General features: G+C 39.6%; 4 protein-coding genes across 5 annotated transcripts; 1 reads left to right on the top strand and 3 right to left on the bottom strand.

Annotated features, from left to right (window-relative positions):
* Positions 1–22: 22 nt before the first annotated feature.
* On the bottom strand, positions 23–3,698 carry RB195_000132 (uncharacterized protein; the record flags this gene model as incomplete). 2 transcript variants are annotated; one of them, XM_064196301.1, is made up of 9 exons in its annotated part: positions 23–182; positions 2,071–2,158; positions 2,238–2,286; positions 2,342–2,425; positions 2,603–2,755; positions 2,828–2,953; positions 3,017–3,077; positions 3,333–3,433; positions 3,543–3,698. In XM_064196301.1, 9 exons carry the CDS (start codon positions 3,696–3,698, stop codon positions 23–25), a joined length of 978 nt encoding a protein of 325 aa, XP_064052181.1. The 2 variants fall into 2 exon arrangements, with proteins under 2 accessions (XP_064052181.1, XP_064052182.1); XM_064196300.1 differs by lacking the exon at positions 23–182 and having other exon boundaries at positions 2,046–2,158.
* Positions 1,360–1,745, top strand: RB195_000133 (uncharacterized protein; the record flags this gene model as incomplete). The annotated part of the gene is made up of 2 exons (XM_064196302.1): positions 1,360–1,401; positions 1,557–1,745. The coding sequence occupies 2 exons, from the start codon at positions 1,360–1,362 to the stop codon at positions 1,743–1,745; spliced, it is 231 nt and encodes a 76-aa protein (XP_064052183.1).
* A 4,150-nt stretch (positions 3,699–7,848) lies between the features above and the next one.
* Positions 7,849–9,699, bottom strand: RB195_000131 (uncharacterized protein; the record flags this gene model as incomplete). Its single annotated transcript, XM_064196299.1, has 8 exons — positions 7,849–7,961; positions 8,041–8,089; positions 8,144–8,227; positions 8,419–8,571; positions 8,641–8,766; positions 8,830–8,890; positions 9,165–9,265; positions 9,544–9,699. 8 exons carry the CDS (start codon positions 9,697–9,699, stop codon positions 7,849–7,851), a joined length of 843 nt encoding a protein of 280 aa, XP_064052180.1.
* Positions 9,700–14,460: 4,761 nt separating this feature from the next.
* On the bottom strand, positions 14,461–17,652 carry RB195_000130 (uncharacterized protein; the record flags this gene model as incomplete). The annotated part of the gene is made up of 8 exons (XM_064196298.1): positions 14,461–14,573; positions 14,647–14,695; positions 14,767–14,850; positions 15,645–15,797; positions 15,867–15,992; positions 16,126–16,186; positions 17,052–17,152; positions 17,497–17,652. The coding sequence occupies 8 exons, from the start codon at positions 17,650–17,652 to the stop codon at positions 14,461–14,463; spliced, it is 843 nt and encodes a 280-aa protein (XP_064052179.1).
* Between the last annotated feature and the right edge of the window lie 2,262 nt (positions 17,653–19,914).

Raw genomic sequence — 19,914 nt, 5'->3', positions numbered from 1 at the left:
GATTCCTCACGGGGCCCACACATCAGTGAGTCTCCGAAACTGGACCTGGGGGACTAGCATACGGGACAGCACATGGTGCATCGGGAGGAGTCCGTACGCGGGCATGGTAAGCCCAGGGGGGCTTTTGTGATCGAACCTTTGCTTGCGTCACGCAGTGTCGAGCGCCATGAGTTTGTGGATCCCTAAAATAATTAGCGCAAATTACGTAGTATAAGTGTAGGATGAAGTCCGTGAGACGGACATCCCTTAGGAGCAGATATCCTTGTAGGAGTGACGACCAGGGTGTAGTACTCTCGGTGAGCAAGCTTACACGCTTCCTACACCCTACAGGCCTGGTGGCAGTAGTTCCTGTAGTGGGACAGCCGTATGGGTTGGAATCGTCGTATGTCTTCCAAGCCGTGGGGGAAGATCCCTTCTGTCTACCCAGTTTTGACTGTAAACATTGAGTGCTGTCCGAGGTGGATTTGTCGAACGAAATAAACGTCTACCAGAGAGGGGGCGGAGAACGGAATGATTGAAGGCCTCCGAGGAACCTGATTGCACGGTATTTACTGGTTTGCATATTAACTTGTATCTGGCTGCTCATTCGAGCCTAGGATATTTGCTTTCTAAAAGAGGTTAACGCAACCACGTCCTTTGTGTCTTGCATAGTCTCGTTTTTACTTTTTTACTTCCCTTTTATCTAATCAAATTCAATAATTTCCAAAAAAAAATTGCAGAACATTCTAACAATAAAACATTAACAATAACACTTCTCTCGCAAATAGTATCATTAACAACGGTATAACATTCTTCTCTGTAGTTATTGTATTCTTTTCAAATGCAGTAATCAATGGAATAAAAGAAAAAGAAAAAGTGTGTGGAGTTAATCTATCTACTTCACTTCAATTCTTCTTCAATTCTGTTCGTTTTTTTTCTTTTCCCACAACGTTCACCTCACATCAGGACCACTTGAGGTCTACGAACGTGCAAGAGGCCAACGCAATGACTTCCAGAGGATAGCCACTGTGTCAACTCAGTCTTAGCGAGCACTAGGGAGGATGTGAACCTCCGACTGATCGTGGAGACAGCCGAATCTCTTACTGAGTAAACGCGCCCCATCAATGGGATAACACAGCAATACCTCAGAACGACCTAAGTAAGGTATCTGACACGGCTGATGATAACTTCACTATCTGTAATTAAAAGCTGAATAATACAGAATTTTCTAAGATTCTAAATAGTCAATGGGTTTCTTTTTCTGAAAAAAAAATCATTTTCTCAAAATTTACGGTGAATCGCAAAAATAAATTTTGTGTACAATCACGTAAAAAGTTTCTATATTTACAGGCTTAAAATCAACCGCAGCTGAGCTGTTTTATGGAAACCGAAGCAATTCATAGAGGGGAACCGTTCTCTAAGGTGACTTATTGGAGAAAGGCAAACCTTTTTTAGCCTTTTTTAAATCTTTAAAAAAACACCAAAATTGATGAAAACACCGAAATTTTCTTTTAAAAGGCGAAAAAACCTGAGAATCAGGAGACAACGGGATCGCACAACACACTGTTTTCTTGCAGATTTTACATGACAAATATTTTAACCTACCAACATCGATCGTAAGAATGCAGTTCCACGTCCATTCCTTCATCTGCCGAAGAAATACCAATCTTACTGTGGTATTCTCTACAGGGTTTAGGGTCATTTTTGATCTTCATTGTGCTGGTGCTTTTCATTTAGGTGACCAATGTTTTAATGTCGCCGTGTAATTTTTGAAAGTTTTCCAGTTATTGCAGCTAAATCCTTCACATTTTTAGGAGATAGAAAAAAAAGTGTTGTGAGTAGATTATTGCATAACATCCTGTGAATATGCAACCGTGTAGAATAAATGCTGTCATCACTTTCAGTCATGTATCAACAATGAGAGGTGACCATACGTTACAGAATATTTATCTCTCAGTTTTGCAGAAGAATTTCTGTTCGAGATTACCGAAAGGTGGTACACTACTACAATTCTCCATAATGTACAGACAATTGCAGAATAACATTCTGCGATTTGAAAAAGAAATTTAGACGCAGCCCTTGATTCCGTACTCGCTGACCATTTTACCAAAGTAATGTGTGTGGTCGTTTGTACTACTTTTGAAGTACAAACCATTACTGCATTCATTCGACTCGCCATCTGAAATGATTGCGCGATTGTGCTGGACGAAATATATTGGTCAAAACTGAACAGAAGATAAAATGAAAGGTTTTCTTACCTTCGCAGACTTTGAATTCTTTAGGTTTCATACCGCTTTGGTAGAATGTCTAAATAAGGATGGATGTAAAAACAATATTGAAGAATATGCGCGGGATGCCAAACCTCTCGTCTGTGATGTCTGTAGCCTACGGATAGGATATGAGGCACAATGTCTCTCCAGTGTGTAACCCGAAAAGCGTACTCGGCCTGCAATCCTCGGTGTTAAATTAAATGACTTTTGAAGGCATTGTCTCTACTCTTGTGGATCCAATCCAATCGCTATATTGAATTTCTAACCCACCATAGACAATTCAGTTAATTTGTTATTAGTATTGACTATCATTTTCAATCCGTTCTCCCATGACTAGAGACTGAGACGCTTACCTGTTCTTTGTGAGTGTTTGAGAAATTTGGGTCTCCTGTTCTCGGCTGACCAAAGGTCATCAACTTCGTTTTTAGTGGATCAGCGTAACCTTTCCCCAGGATGTACGAATTTGCCAGTGACGCCAATGAGCCTCCAAGAGAGTGGCCAGTGACCTGCAGTGTGCATTGGATAATTCTTGACTTCGTACATCTTCCATTCTTGGCTTTATTCATCTTCGCACGAACCCATATTTCAAAGTTTGGGTACTGCTTTCTGAGCTTCACGAAGTCTGCACCCATTCCACCGTTCCAGACTTTTGTGAATGCATTGCCAAAGTAACTCGAGACATGCCCTCCGAACATCCATTTAAACTGAATATGTGCATGGTCAGTTAGAGATTCAGGAAGTGTAAGGGAGAGCTTTATGCAGTTTACCCATCCGTTGAAAGCGCTTTTAGCCGATTCTTCGAGTAGTTGCGCAGTTGATGTTGTACCTCTGGAAAGTCATGAAACATCTCTGTAGATATCGCTATTCCGATTCTCAAAACACTTATTTCACATGACCTATCACATCCTACAGATTTCCTTCTCGCCGCAGCTGAAGATAAGGAAAAACGGAAACTTGTCACTTCATCCTATTTCTTTGTATGTGGCGTACTACTATACTACCCGTCTTGGTATATGTCCTTTAGATGTTGCAGATGCGGTTAGTTTTTCCTAATAAATTTCTCCAGGACAATTGTCGACTAACCTGAAACTTAACACAATCGCCTTATCTGACGGAATTACCGCTGTGAATCCGGAGCAGGTGGTTTTCTGCATGCCACAAACGACTGTGGTTTGACGATAAAGCTAAATAGTGTAGTTTCGTTAAATGGCTAGTAGCAATAGACGTAGTAAGCAGTACATAAATGAGAGCTTAGTGCAAAGTATTTCTATTTCAGTTCTGAAGAAGATTCACCGATGCATTACGAAACATCCTTCTTAGACAGATATTTGGTTTGTCCGAGTAGGCAGCTGCGCTCAATGGAAACATATAAGTTCGAGCGAAAAAATCCGTGTAGTCGCCCAAAGCAAGTGTTGAGACCGCAAGGTAGAGGATGATGAGAGGAATCATTCTGAAAAGAGACAGGAAATTTAGGTTTATGTAGTAGTTAATAAATAAAACAAGATGGTATAAAGTAAATTTATCTTGCACGTTCTCTACATAACTAGTATTTTCATAGAACATTAATTCCCCTATTTGGATAGCTTCGTTTTTTTGGCAGTGTTAAATGTCCTAGACGAATAGGGTTGTACACATTGGCTTTGGTTATATGGCTAAATTAATTTGAATTCTCTGATGAGTTCTTTAAAAGAAGTGCAACTGTTTCCAAGCGTGGTTAATTACGATCGTTGCCCTTATTAAAAGATGAAAGGAATTTTCTACAAGGAAAAATCGTCGACACAAGCGAGGGAATACAGCTCGTTTCTGAACCAAATGAAAGAACTTATATACTGCTAGTTTTCTTAGGTGCTGTCATATTATTCTCTTATCCAGCATAGATCTATCAATTATCTTTTTTTAAAAAAAAAAAAGTTGTGTCACAAAACTCCTTGCCGTCAATCAACGGATGGCTCCTATAGTCTTCAGTGGCAGAGAATTTTGTGAGTTCATCAGTTTAACGAAGACGATTTGACATATTTCTACCGGCTAAGCGAAAACATATGGTTTAACAGTTTAAACTGAAAGGTTTTTTTATGTTATATGTTTGGAATAAAGATTGAACCATTTGGTTGGTAGTGGAACCACCACCACCAACCAAGATTGAACCCAAAAGTCATTGGTTGAATTTATGTTCCAAAAATTTTCCTCATATAAAGAAAACACTAAGAAGGATCGATAAAAAGAAGCAAGCGTTCCTAGTTCCCTCTACCGCCCTATGCCAAATTCTTTGCTTTCCAATCAATAGTTCACTAATGTGTTTTCTGACTGTTCCATTTTCTACCATTCCATCCCATTTTTATTAATTCCATTTTCTACATCATTGCATTAGCGGAATTTGGGTGTTGTCTTCGAGTTGTTCAGTGTTCGATCACTGAAGTCTGCTATGAAGCTCCTGATTGCATGACTATCGCGTGTTCGACATTCTGTCAATCTTTTCAGCATAATTGCTTATTCTTTGTTGCAATAGCACATGACCAACATAGAACGAAAAAGAAGCAGATTCAAGTCTTTATAATCTTCTACCGAAGAATTAACTGTTTTGCTGCATGCCATGTTTAGTTTGAATGCAGTTGTTGAAAGAGTTCCTTCAGAAATTCAGTGATTGGCGACAATGGGCGGTGTGTGACAAGTCCCTCTTCAGTCAGATGGAGAGGAGGAAAGTGAACGTGGCTATCGGAGAGATCTGAGGAGAAGTCGTGAAAGACTTTCTCCTTCTTATCGTTGCTGTAATTGTTCTATCCGGGTTCCGGAGAGCAGTCGTTTTTGTTTTACGATTGGCTAAGTTCCGACAGGCACAGCGAATGCTCTTACCCACCTCCACTGCTTCGGCCAGTACTGCTTCTGTCTCGTGGTGGTTTTGAAACTATTCGCTTTTCTCGTACACTCTTGAAGATGTTATACAAGCTCCCATGGATGCTCTTAGTAGTCATGACTAACCCAAAAAGCCTCTCTCACTGGTCATTCCATCGAAGGCAGTGGATTCCGACGTGAAATTCTTCAGGCGTTCTTCTGAGTCCAATTTTAGCGTTGAAATCGCCAACTATATCCTCGTAGAAGATATGATTTTCTCTCTATAACTTCTCCACGTCCATATAAATGCTTAAATTGTTTCTTCGTGGCTTGATGTGAGCGACGAAGACAGTCAAAGCTGGCGTCGGACCACATTTTTTTTTAATCTACAGACGTCCGACTCGCGTCGTTAGTTGTTTCTGAGTTCATTAATATTGGAAGAATGCTTTGTCCGTTGGAAATGGACGTTTGGAGCTAATTTATTAGAGCCTCCTTTGCATCTCCCAATCACTTGATTGCACGCTTTTGGAAGACTGACGCCCGAGATGCCATCGTACTACGAGCCGGTCCTGCCACCGCAAAGAGATCGCTTTTGGTTGGCGATTAACCTCTTATCAGTCACGTGGGGACGCGTCACGTAGCCTTCCGACTAACCGGCTGTGTTCCCTCTGGATAAGGGAGTAAGGAAGATCTGTGGAATACAATAACAACTGAGGAGAATGTTATGCCTGCAGAACAATAATCGTTACGAGAGTAGCGCGTTTTATTGTTGGAAAGTCCTGAAAAGTTTTGGAAATTTTCTGAAATTGAGGACTCAGGTCATGAAAGTGGGGCTCTGCTTGACTATGTAGCTGCCGATCCTTGACGTAACTCTAGCCCACATTTTGGCAATTCTCTTCACGTTGGCCTCCGTGTCGTACTCGACTTCACAATTCATCTGGTTCTACCTGCATTCTTTCCTGTTTGAAATTAAAATAGAGTCATCAAGTCAAAGAAATTATTGCGATGAAAAGATCTTTTTTTTTATAGAGAAAACAAACAAAGGAATTAAAGCGATGAATGACCACTGAAATATAGGGCTTCAAAAATAGAAATTTGAAATCTACACTAGATAAAAGAAAAGCGCTTCAAGTTTCTTACCCCTCAAGTGCAGTTCGGGCCTAAACCCTCTTTAAGACCTTATAAGCTCTATTCTTGGTCAGATGTAATTGTCAAGCAGACACACGCACGTATAGTTTTTTTTTAGCACGTTTAGGGCTCCTCAGTTAGCTCTCCCGCATGGTGTCGTGCCCGGCACGACTTTCCCAGCCAGCCGGTCGCCGTTCTCGCGCGCCGCGTGGGAAACCCTGCCAATGGCAATGTATTACGGTAGCGTTCCCACGTGGCAGCCATATATAAGGGCTGGCACCGAGCAGTCGGGGTTCCAGTTCCAGCTTTCTTTCGCCACTCTCCCGATCTCGGACCAGTCTCCTATTCGCATTATTCATGGTGTCGTGTTGCGTCGCGTTATATTCCACCTCGTTCGATAGCCGCACCGCCACACCACCGCAACAACCCTATCCCTGGCTGGCTGCCCACGGGGTCCGAACCGCAACCTTCAACCATCTGCCGCCGAGAGCCACCTAACCATCTAGCCATGACTGGCCCCTTATTTGATCCACCTTTATGTCGTGTATATTTGTGCGTGCCGTGTCGTGTATTGATGTATTAAGGATAAACCCTAGTTGTAAAACCCTTGTAACCGCATTGCACCCTAGGAAACACATTGGGGCGTGGGATCAAGGGGGCAGCCCCGAGGCCCCCAAAGGGGGAGTCGGGGCAGGGGGGAAGGGACCCTCGGATCGAGCCCGCAGGGTTCGGAGGGGCTAGGCCGCCGTACGGCGACTAGCCCAGCGCAGGGCCCCTCCGGATCCGGGCAGTCGGCCCTGGGTCCCCCCACCGATGCCCGCTGCTCCTACTCGGAGCGGACCCGGGGCACGACACATGGCGTACAGACGCTTCACTTACCGACCTAGCCTACCAGAACATGGTTCCTCCAACAAACTGCTGGTATCCTTTTCTTACTTCTCCCACCGATTAATGTTGTTCCTTTGTGGTGGCATCCGTTCGCCATGGTGATGTGTCGGTAGGAGGCAGACCTTATTTATTAACGGTCCACAAACCTCCAAAAATCACAACTCTTAATGTAAAACACCGAAATTGTGATTTTAACGGCTAAGAAAGCTTGAGGATCAGGAGACAACAGCATCGCACAAACCGTTGCTTTTTTGCAGATTTTACAAGAGAAATATATTAACCTTCTAACATCGACCGTAAGGATGCGGTTCAGCGTCCTTTCCTTCATCTGTCGAAGAAATACCAATCTTACTGCACTATCCTCTACAGTGTTCAAGGTCATCTTCGGTCTTTCATAATCTTCATCTTCTTTTCATGAAAGTGGCTGATGTTTTCATATCACTTAGCTATGTGATTCTGGGAATTTCCCGTTATTGCAGCGAAACCCTCCACATTTCCAGGAAATTAATGTAAAGAAATCCGTTGTGAGTAGATTATTGCGTAACATCCTGTGAATATGCAACCGTGTAGAATAAATGCTATCATCATTTTCAGTCGTATATCAACAATGAGAGGTGACCATACGTTGCAGAATATTTATCTCTCAGTTTTGCAAAAGAATTTCTGTTTGAGATTACCGAAAAGTGGTACACTACTACAATTTTCCACAATGTACAAACAATTGCAGAATAACATTCTGCGATTTGAAAAAAAATTAGACACAGCCCTTGATTCCGTACTCGCTGACCATTTTACCAAAGTAATGTGTGTGGTCGTTTGTGCTACTTTTGAAGTACAAACCATTACTGCATTCATTCGACTCGCCATCTGAAATGATTGCGCGATTTTGCTGGACGAAATATATTGGTCAAAACTGAACAGAAGACGAAATGAAATGTTTTCGTACCTTCGCAGACTTTGAATTCTTTAGGTTTCATGCCGCTTTGGTAGAATGTCTAAATAAGGATGGATGTAAAAAAATATTGAAGAATATGCGCGGGATGCCAAACCTCTCGTCTGTGATGTCTGTAGCCTATGGATAGGATATGAGGCACAATGTCTCTCCAGTGTGTAACCCGAAAAGCGTACTCGGCCTGCAATCCTCGGTGTTAAATTAAATGACTTTCGAAGGCATTGTCTCTACTCTTGTGAATCCAATCCAAACCCTATATTGGACCATAGACAATACAACTATAATCCACCATAGACAATCCAGTTAATTTGTTATCAGTATTGGCTATCATTTTCAATCCGTTCTCCCATGACTAGAGACTGAGGCGCTTACCTGTTCTTTGTGGGTGTTTGAGAAATTTGGGTCTCCTGTTCTCGGCTGACCAAAAGTCATCAACTTCGTTTTTAGTGGATCAGCGTAACCTTTCCCCAAGATGTACGAATTAGCCAGTGATGCCATTGAGCCTCCAAGGGAGTGGCCAGTAATCTGCAGTGCGGAAATCGTATACGATAATTCTTGCCTTCCTGCACTTGACAGTGACGTGTTTATACGTACCCATATTTCATAGTTTGGGTACTTCTTTCTGAGCCTCACAAAGCTTTTACCCATTCCTTTATTCCAGACAAGCGCGAAAGCAGCGCCAAAATAATTCGAGACATTCCCACCAAACGGCCATTTAACCTGAATGAGCGCACGGTTAATTAGAGATTCAGGAAGTCTGAAGGAGAGCTTTAGGCAACTTACCCAATCACCGAAAGCGCTTCTTAACGCTTCATCGATTAGTTGCGCAGTTGATGTTGTACCTCTGGAAGGTCATAAAATAACACCACATATATTGCAATCCCAATCTTCAAAACACTTATTTCAGACGAATTGTAATATTATAGTCTCAAAAGCTCCTTCTTGATACAGGCTATGGTAAGGTAAATGAGATTCGTTACTTGATTCATTTTTATTCTACTTCTGGGTACCGTAGTCTCGTCATTCATCTGTCTTGGTAAGGTTAGATCTTTTCGATTTTATAGACGCGGCTAATTTTCCCCAGTATACTGCTCAAGAAGTACTATTATAGGACTAACCTAAAACTTAACACAATCGCTCTTTGTGCTGGTAGTACCGCTGTGTATCCGGAGCAGGTGGAATCTGGTGACCCACAATAGACTAGGATTCGGGCAGTAACCTAAATAGTAGGTTTTCTCCTTCAGTTTACTCCAAAAAAAAAATTAATTATTTATTCCATGGTTTTAGTTGCATAGCTAAAACCTGCATAGTTAGAACTTTGACACCTCTCTGGAACAGAATAACTGTTCGCGTATTCACTGAGGAAGTGATTATTTTGCATTCAACCTGTGTAATTTTAATTAGATTGCTAGTCAACAATATACTTCTTGCTTACTACGCTCAAATGTGAACGCTGTACAAAATATTTCAATTTCAATTTGAAAAAGTTTCATTTACCGTTGCATTAGCGAACAGTTTTTGTACGCAAATTTTTGGTCTGTCCGCGTAGGCGGCTGCGCTCAATGGAAACATGAAAGATCGAGCGAATTCATCTGAATATTTGCTCACAGCATGAGTTGAGACCGCAAGAGAGAGGATGATCAGCGGAATCATTCTGAAAAGAGAGAAAAAAATAGTTTATCTTGCAATTTCTTTCACTTGTAGTTTCAATGAACATTAATTAATAAAAAATTAATTGAAACATTCCTCCACTGGATACTTTCTCTTTTCTTGCCAGTGGTAAATTACTTATTGAAATGGGTATGTAGGTATTTCCGCTGTTTATTAGAGGAGTTAAATTAATTTGAGCTCTCAAGCAAGTACAACTATTTTTAAGTGTGGCTAACTACGATCGTCATCCTTATTGAAGGAATATGAGAGCAAAATTTACTAAGAGAAGTTTTTCAGGCTAACGAGAAGATGGAGTTGTTTTCTGAGTCGAATGAAAGAATATTTATATACTGGTAAATTTCTTAGGTAATATTATATGTTCCTCTTATCTGGCAGTAGATCTGTCTGATATCTTTTTTTTCTCAAAAAAATGGTCTCACAAATCTTTTTGCTGTCAATCACCGAATGGTTCAATGATTCCAGCTCAATGTCCAGTGTTATTGTATTTTTCAAATTCATTGGTTTTTCAAGGAAGATCTGACATTTCTCATTTCAACTGGATATACGATAGTACAAATTTAAGATTTGACATTTTAAACGAAAAGGTTTTTGTGGATAATGTGGTTGGTTAAAAAAATACAAACATCCGCATCTAGAAGAAGTCAGTGAATAAATTTGTTTCCCAAAAATTCCTCTCACAAAAAAGAAACTCGTAAAAGGATTGGTAAAAAGAAGCAAAGTTTTCTAGTTTTCTCTACCGTCCTATGCAACATTCTTTTCTTCTTTCCCCATAAATAGTTCACTGATTTGTTTCTTGACTTTTGGTTCGCCTTCAATGAATTGAATTTATTTTGAAAATTTATTGAATTAATTTTCAATTTCAAGAACTGTTGACTCCATTTTCTATCATTGGATTTGGGGGATTTGAGCGTTGTCTTCGAGTTATTCAATGTTCGATCATTGAATTCTGCTATGAAGCTCCTGATCGAATGACTATCGCTTCTGCGACATTCTGTCAATCTTTTCCAGTGGGATTTTTGATTCTTCGTTGATTAGCACAAGACACAAAAGGACGAAAAAGACCCAGATTGACGTCTTTTTTATCAGAGAATTAACCCTTTTACTGCATTCTTCAGTTTAGTTAGAATCCAGCCGTTAAAAAAGTGTCACAAGCTCAATGATTCGAAAAGGAGAGAGGAGATGATCTTAGATGCGTAAGTTCCAAGTTCGACCTTTTTTGAATCTTGGCATTGTGTACTACTTTTTAAGCAGAACCAAGATTGTTATTGATCTTTATTCTGGCTAACGTTTCGGCGTCGTCGCCTTCTTCTGAGCCTGGAAAAATGAAAATTACATGTGTCTTTGATTTTTCCAGGCTCTGAAGAAGGCGACGACCCCGAAACCTTAGTCAGAATAAAGATAGATAACAATCTTGGTTCTGCTTAAGAAGTAGTACACGCTCTTCGATGCGTTCACGGCCCCTCTACAATTTCGAATTAAAGGCATCACCTCACGAATCTGGCGTGATATGGATTTCCGATGGTCAAATCGTAGATCGCAGGAACACCGACACACGTGGGATCCCGCTCATTTCTTCTTAATCGCCGTAAAAAGCGGCAAGAAAGATGCAGCCTCGGGCGTTCCGGGGTTCTATTCTCCACAACGAGTTCGATTGGAGCGCGCCAACCTTGTGCACACGCTGCATATTCCGGGCCGTTTTTTTTACAGCAATTAGGAAGAAATGGACAGAGTTACCTTCCTCTCCATGATCTACGACCCTGTATAGGCATTGCCCATCTGAAACCCGTATCTCCCCATATTCGTGGGGTGATGCCTTTAAGTCCATTTCAACTTTGCCGGAACGGAGTTATTCTAAAAATTCTACAAGTCTAATAATTTTTGATTGATGGATCATGGAAGAACCAGAAGGAATAGGTCAACATTGAACAGCTTTTCCTTTTTGTTTTCTACTTTCTTTTTACCATAATATGAAATATGTTCAAATTTTTTATGTTTTTTTTGGATGGAAATGTGGAGCGAAAATTACCGTGTGAATAGTATGTCACCTCCTGAGTTCGAATGTCATCTTCTGTAATACACCATACTTATCTGTCCAGTTTCCATGTTCTCTCATTCCACAGGTATTGTTAGACTTTTTATTCGGATCCAGCGCATAAACACATTTCATATGCGAACATATTTCAATTTGTCGATGAACACTGAAAACGACCAAGAAATTCGACGGTGTTGGTGATTTTTGGGGAATTTTTGAGTCAGATATGATCGCTCTTACACTAGAAAGCCAACTGATCACGCCATCAATTTTTATTTTTGCAAATTTTGCAACAACTGATAACATACTATTGAACAGTTTGAATATAACATGTAGACGAACCACAATGGATAGACTACAAAATTCCACGAGAGTTATCTGATAAAGTCACAACGTCAAGTCATTGGCACTGGATTGGCATTCCAGATTGATGACGAGAAATCTTTTTTCTTAGCAAGTTACAGGAATTGCAACCAGGTGTTCCTAAGTTCTGCAGTTTTTGCAGTTCGCGGCCGGTTAGATGTCCGATGTAGCCACACGGTCGAGGGTTCGAATCCGCCCTAGTGCTCGCCAAGCATTTCATCTATCCGGGGTCGATAAATTGGTACCAGACTTGTCTGGGAGGATAAAAACACTGACTTGATCATCGGCTGGCCCCGCAATTCATTGTATAGGCCAAAACGCGTTCCAAACCCTCAACGATTACGAATTCCGCTAAAAAACGCGTTGGCGCGTCCCAAGTGGATTGATACGCCAGTGACTTTATCCTTTTAAATACGTCTAAGGAGCCTAAGGGGTGCGACCGCTATGTAAATAATTCTTTTTCAAATTCAAAGCAATGCTAATATTTTAAAATCATTAGTACCTAAATTATTAGCGTTATACACATGTGTGTTCTAAATATTTTGAATGCAGAAATGTACGGATACTTTACCAGAAATAATAGAAGTTTTTAAGTACAAGTGTAAAGAAGGGGATTTTAACTCTTTTAAATTCATTCTAATGTAGAAGGATCATTTTCCACAAATCAACTATTAAGAACCACTTGCTGATTTTGCAAATGAGGTTAAGCATCTTTTTTTCCCTGAAACATGCATCATCGAAAGTTTCAAAGGATTTCGAAATTTTAAGTATCTGTTTTTTTAAAGCTTTTTTTTTGTTGAGATCAGTCTTGAAACAGTGTTTTACGAAGTCGAGGATGTCATTTTTCACGTCCATGTGCAGTAAAATTCTAATTAATCCAGTAATTTAGAATTTCGAATGCAGAAACGTTTCATTATCTCAGAAAATTTTTCGTTTACAAAAATCATCTAATTTTTTTGGCAATTGCTGGGATTACTCCAACTATCATTTAAACTCTGCATATTTCCTCCCAAATTCAATAAAGTACAATCTGTTTGGCTTCGTTTCTTTTCGTTTTTTTTTTGGAGCGTTTCGTACACTTACAAACTTTCGAGTTACTTACAACTTTAAAGAGATTTTGTTACTGACGCCATCGCTATGTTGTTCTTCTCATTTTTTTTCGGATTTTTCAGACAATGCAGTTTCCAGTAAAGTGCAGCTAATGAAAAATTAATTCCACGACGTTACAGAGGTCTATAGTGTCAATTGTACTTATGTGCAGTCATATCATTAAATAAGACGCTGAGAGAAGTTCTGTGTTTTATCTTCTGGATTTCTGGGTTTCTGTGTTTTATCTTCTGGATTGGTACGACAACGTGCTTGAAATGATGATTTGAGAGTGAAGGAGGAAAAAAGAAATGTCTGCATGCCAAAAGGTACATAAAGTCATCGTAAAACATGTTGTTATGTGGTGACGCGACGCGTCCTCGGTGAAGGCGGACGCGGAGATCTCCCAGCGGTATGCAAGGAAAGTGGTTCCGCTGTGGCTGCAGCATGATCTACGGGAGGTTCGATTCCGCCTTAGTGCCAACCAAGCCTTTCACCGCTTCGGGGTCGATAAATTGGTACCAGACTTGTCTGGGAGGATGAAAACACTGACTTGGGACATCGGTTAGCCACCACAAGTCGTTTTATCGGCCAGTTACACCTTCGTAAACCTCAAACGATTCTGAATTGAACGAACGTGGTGGCGGATCCCAAGCGGATTGATTAACGTTAGACACTTTATCCACCCTTCACTCTTCTATTGCTCATCCGACATGACATTTTCTCGAACAAATGCTTATACTTTTCCATTTCTTTAGCAGAAATACACTTCAATACTGAGCTTTCCTGGAATCTCTGAATCTCATCATCAAAGTGAGATTTTTTGAAAATTCCTTTCGTGAATTCAAAGAACTGAGGCGCTCTCGCCGGCGAGGACTGACCAACGCCAAACTCTCTGGCATATTTTTATGATGTTGTGTAACGGAATCTTCCATATTTTTAAAGACTTCAAATTCAGGGAGATCTTGCGGTCCTATCTAATTATTACAGTAACGCTAGTGATTATATCAAGGAAAAGGAAGTGAAAAATACAACCGATCATTTATTAGTTAACTGCATTCGTCAATTCCTATAATCCTATAATTTTCCTAACTGAGGTGTACTCACAAACCGCATCAAAGGCGGAAAACAATACACAAAATTTAACCTCGCAGTATAAACGTTCTGTTTGAGATCAAATGAGCTATTTTGTAGTATTTTGTACTTTTTTTCATAATGTGTAGGAAAATACAGAGATTAATCCTGCAGATTATTATTATTATTTAAACGCAGCCTTCGATTCCATAGGTGCTGACATGTTTCCCGAAATAATGCGTATGGTCTCTTGTGCTTGCTTTAAGGAACAGGCCATTGCTGCATTCTTTCGATTCGTCATCTGAAATAAACACATACGAAGAAGAAAACGTATTGATTGTAAACAGAAGACGGTAAATAACAAACTATCGCACCTTTGCAGACTGTGTAATCACCGGGTTTCATGCCGCTTTTGTAGAATGCCTAGATATATGATGGTCTATTGATGGTTGGAACAAGAACCCATCCAGAAAAAACCCCTTGACTTGTAATACCTCTTGCCTGTGATGTTTGTAACCGGCGGTTAGGATGTGAGGCACAATATCTCTCCAATGCACGACTCGAAAAGCATACTCGGCCTGGAAGCATGGATATTAAATTGGATGAGTTTTGGAAATTATCGTCCTCGTTCCTATCTCCAATTTCTTCCCACCCGGCTAGGGATCAACATATGTATCTCGGACATCTTTTTTCTGTGAGTATTAGAAAAATGTGGATCTCAGTAAATAATTTAGTAAATTTATTAATTTTACTGTCTCTCTCCAAGTCCTTTCTTCTTGAAACTTCGGCATTTGAGAGTGTATTTATGTTTTCTTGCTATGTCAACGAGGTTTAAGTGAAACTTTTTTTATTGGCCCGACGTTTGGAAGCATTCTGGATTTCCGTCAGGAATCCGTCCATGAATAACAAAAATGAGTGCTTATCAATTACCAATGACTTCTTGCCGTTCGTAACACTCTGCGAGCTATAAGATTGCCCCACATGCAGGTCCTTAACGTTATCCAGTACACCAGTACTTAAGGATACTGCACAGTGCGTAGATCCCATTCGCCTTGGTGACGATCTTTAAGAACGCGGTGGTTTACCAACCCCGCTAGTCGGTGGGACTGGTCAGTTGTTTTCCTTTTGAAGGTCTCGCGTGGTGTACTTGGAACAATATCGAGGCTTGGCGAGGAGAGAGGAGGAGTTGATGGGATATGCATGGTATCAAAGACCTCGAACCATTTTCAGACCTTTGAAAAGGACGAGTTTGTCGAAATGTCAGGCCATTAAAAAAAGTTCCACCAAAACCTCGTTGGCATAACAAGAAAACATAAATTTGCTGACTCCGTTTTCAATACGTACTCCCAGGACTAGAGATTGAGACCCTTACCTGTTCTCTGTGAGTGTTCGAGAAATGTGGATCTCCTGTTCTCGGCTGACCAAAAGTCATCAACTTCGTTCTTAGTGGATCAGCAAAACGGTTTCCTATAAGATATGAACTAGCCAGTGATGCCATTGAGCCCCCAAGCGAGTGACCAGTGATCTGCAGCAAAGAAAATTCATAGGATAATCCTTGTCTTCGTTGATCTCATGGAAATTTTCCCATACGTACCCATATTTCAAAATTTGGATACTTCTTTCTAAGTTTCACAAAGTCTGCACCCATTCCACCATTCCAAACTTTTACGAATGCATTACCGAAATAACTCGATACATGCCCTCCAAACATCCATTTAACCTAAATGATAGATCAAAGATTCGGAGGGATCGAGAGAGAGAGATAACAAAATTAGCCAAATTATAATAAATTATAGTTTGATTAAAAATTACTAAATTATAAATTAATAATTAAGTAAAATCAAAAAGTTTACCCAGTTATTGAATGCGCTTTTTGTTGCTTGATCGATTAGTTGCGCGGTTGTTGTTGTACCTCTGGAAAGTCATAAAATAACACTGTAGATATCGGAGTTTCGACTCTTCAATCGACTTATTTCACTTGATTTTTTAAAATAAATATCATAATCTCCAAAGCTCCTAGCCCCAACTTATGTTAAGGTCAAATAAGCTGGTCATTTGATCTTGTTTTATTTTTTTTTCTGACTCCTGGAACCTAGACAGTTTTCCTCTTACTAAGTTTGGGTTTTTGAGTATTACATACATGGCAAGGCTAGGCTGAGGAGTTTCATAACATAACAGTTCTTTTACCTCTAGGAACCATACCATAGCATTATACTGTTTAAAATCCTTGAAATGATTATTCCAGAAAACAACGATGGCCGATTGATTGAACGATTGCTGCGCATGGCCCATGTTCGACTGTTTTTGAATCTCGGCACTTTGAAACGTAGTTTTTAATTGACTTATTTCACTTAATTTTTTCAATAAATATCGTAATCTCGAAAGTTCCTTGCGGCAACTGATGAGGGAGTTAAAGAAACTGGTCATTTGATCTTGTTTTATTTTATTCCTGGCTCCTGGAGCTTCGTCAGTTATTTCTCTCAGTAAGTTTGGGGTTTTGGATATTACATAGATATTTTCTTGAGCTGTAGTCAAGATTGGTATTGATCGTTTTTATTAAACAACAGCTAACAGGCGATCAATACCAATCTTGGTTACAGCTCAAGAAAACCAATTAGATTTGCTCTGCTTTATTGTTTTTTTTGTATTGTGGGTGTGATCCGGAATCTCATGGAATTGAATATCTGCTTTGATAAAATTAGATCGTTAGTGTCTTATCTTTCTGATCAGATCCCTCTGAAGGAATTGGTTTAAAAGAAAGAGAAAATTCAAAGCTAACCTAAAGCTTAACACTATCGCTCGTTCTTCTGGAATTACCGCCGTAAATCCAGAGCAGGTGGTGTTGGATACTCCACATGAAACTGTAGTTTGACGAGATAGCTAAATAATGAGCTTTTGTTTAAATTATTTCAAAAATTTTCCTGTATAATTTCGGCTACATCGAATTTTTAACGTTTCTTATACTCAATACAGTCATTGTAGGTAGGTAGCCGAGACACTCGATCTCAGCTCACAGCAAATGAGCAAATTTGTCACATTTACTGTTGTAGAAATTATTATTTTAGCGGAAAAAAAGTGCGAGAAAGTGAGAATTTCTAAAACTTTGTATTTTTGTGAACGTAACGAGCATAAATATCCACAAGCGGAAATATTCAACGGAATACTGAGCTCAGATTGAGTAATATAGCACTAATATTGAGTTTCCGGTAGAAAAAATGAGTTACCGTTGCGTTCCGAGTCAGCGTTTTAATACACATTTCTGGTCGATCCGAATAGGCGGCTGCGCTCAACGGAAACATGAAGTGCCGGGTGAACTCGTCCGAATAAGTGCCCAAAGCATGGGCGGAGACCGCAAGCGAAAGTATGAATAGCATTTTCATCCGGAAAAAAGAAACATTTTACGTTTTCCATTCCCCTTCTATGCTTACCAGTCGAAAGCTAAAATATTTAGGAGCATTGTAGGAGCATTTTTAGGAGCACGTGCAGTTCGAGGGAAGAATTAATTTGAATTTCTGAAACGGATGGCCGCTCTGCCAAGCGATTTTCGCTATGATCCACGCTCTTACAAAAATGTGAATGAGAAAAAAAATGTTTGTAAGGGGGAAAGACTGAATATGCTTTTATTGTTCTCAGTGAATTCTTTTATACTGCAAATCGAACCGAAAATTGTCATGCCATATTTTCTTATCTGACACTAGATAATTAATTTTTTTTCTAAGGGAAATTGCAGCTACTAAACTTCTTACAATCTTTAGTGTTATCATATTATATAGGGCGTGTCAGCTTTTTTTTTAATATAAGTATTACAATTGTTTACAAGAAGATAACGCGGTAATAGCTTTGACAGCTTAAAATGTTTAATTTTCAGATTTTTTTACATTGCACATTTTTTTAACATTTTTTTACATTGCAGGCGCATTCACAAGTTAAAACGAAGCGTCACAACGTCTTCTAAATTAACAAATAATTTTTTTTAGAAAAAAAATCTGCTCACAACTGGAACTAATTTTAGGAAGAAGAAGAGAAGTCGAAAAAGGAGAGTGAACTTTCTAGCTTTCCCCCTAATTCTTCCATTTTCCCTTTTTCTAGTCATAATTTCCGATTCTTTCTAAGTTTATTTTTCCTCCGAGTTTATTTCTCTTTCAAATTTTGTAGGAAAATTCACTAATTCACTAAGAGGTATCGTAAGAGGTATCGTATCTATGAGTTCTCCTTAAATATTGGAACGAACTGAGTTTATTCCTAGGCATTTATTTATTATATTTATTTATTCTCCGAATGGTTGTCTATACAGGTACAGACGGAGTATACAAGAAAAAAAAATAACATGGTCATTGCAAAATTCTGATGTGATTCCCTTTCAAAGGATTTAGGATTTGTCCTGGAACGGTTCGATTAATGTTCGATCTTTGCTGTCTGTGGCGAAGCTCCTGATCGCATGATTATCGTTTTCCCTTGCAGCTGTCGATTTTTCATGTGAAAGTGTCAATATTTCTAGGAAAAAAAGAAAAGCTACCGTAAACGTTTGCATTAAGTGCATTTGGGAAAAAAAGAGACTCACCTGATGCGATAACTGAAGCTGACTCTCCATATCCTGGTTTTTTATCGTCAAAATGAAGACTAGCCAGAATTCCCGTATGTTTACGGAACTCGCTACGTTCTCATTTTTATAAAAATGTGCGTTAAAAAGAACGTACAATATATTTTTTTTACTTCAAGTGCTATTTTTCATAAAATATTGTCTCTAGACTCTTCAATTCTCCTCGGAAAATTTGATAGAAATACTATTTCTCTGAATTTTTGAGACACAACTTTTTGCAAAAAAAAAACTTTAATTGTCCGGATTCTAACTGTACACTCCGTACATAGTTTTTTTTTACTTTTGAATTTTTGAAAAAGAAAATGCTTTGAAGAGTGAGCTGGTGCACCTTACGTTGTGAATCCCAATTTTTTCCAAAATTTTTACTCTTTACTTGATAATCTACATTTTTCAGCGGCGTAATACTTTAAAGGGATCGTCCCACGAATCTGAGGTGGTACGGATTTCAGATGTAGTATTCTTATACGGGATAGTAGATTACGGAGAGGGGAGTGATTCCGTCCATATCTTCCTAATTGTCGTAAAAAACGGCGCGGAATATGGTGCGCTCCAATCGAACTCGTTGTGCAGGATCGCTCGAAACCGTATCGTCCGGGCCGTTTTTTACGGGAATTAGGGAGAAATCGGCGAAATCACCCTCCTCTCCACAATCTACTGTCCCGCATACGAATACTCCACCTGAAATCCGTACCACCTCAGATTCGTGGGGTGATGCCTTTAAATTTCATTCACGCTATGGAACTAACATCAGTTTATGGAAATTTTCGCAGAACAACAGATTGGTGTGATTTAGTTATTTTTTTGGAAGACCGCAGATCAGTTTTTGACCTTCTTATTGAAGTTGCCGGATTATCTGGATAATTCCCGAAATTCCCCTTCTATCACGCCACCCACATTGGCTTTGTAGGCACATCCTGCAGCACTTGATAATGCACCAATGAACAGTTTGAATACAATGTGTAGGTTACGGTGAGAGAAAAAAAAAAGAAAAATGATCATCGAGAGATGTTTGAAAAGGTTATAATGACGGATTTTGGAAGTT

This window comes from Necator americanus, chromosome IV, assembly GCF_031761385.1.
Source record: "Necator americanus strain Aroian chromosome IV, whole genome shotgun sequence".
NCBI classification, from domain to species: Eukaryota; Metazoa; Nematoda; class Chromadorea; order Rhabditida; family Ancylostomatidae; genus Necator; species Necator americanus.
The sequence above is the reverse complement of the archived record's forward strand: the minus strand, read 5'-3'. Positions and strand labels throughout refer to the sequence as shown.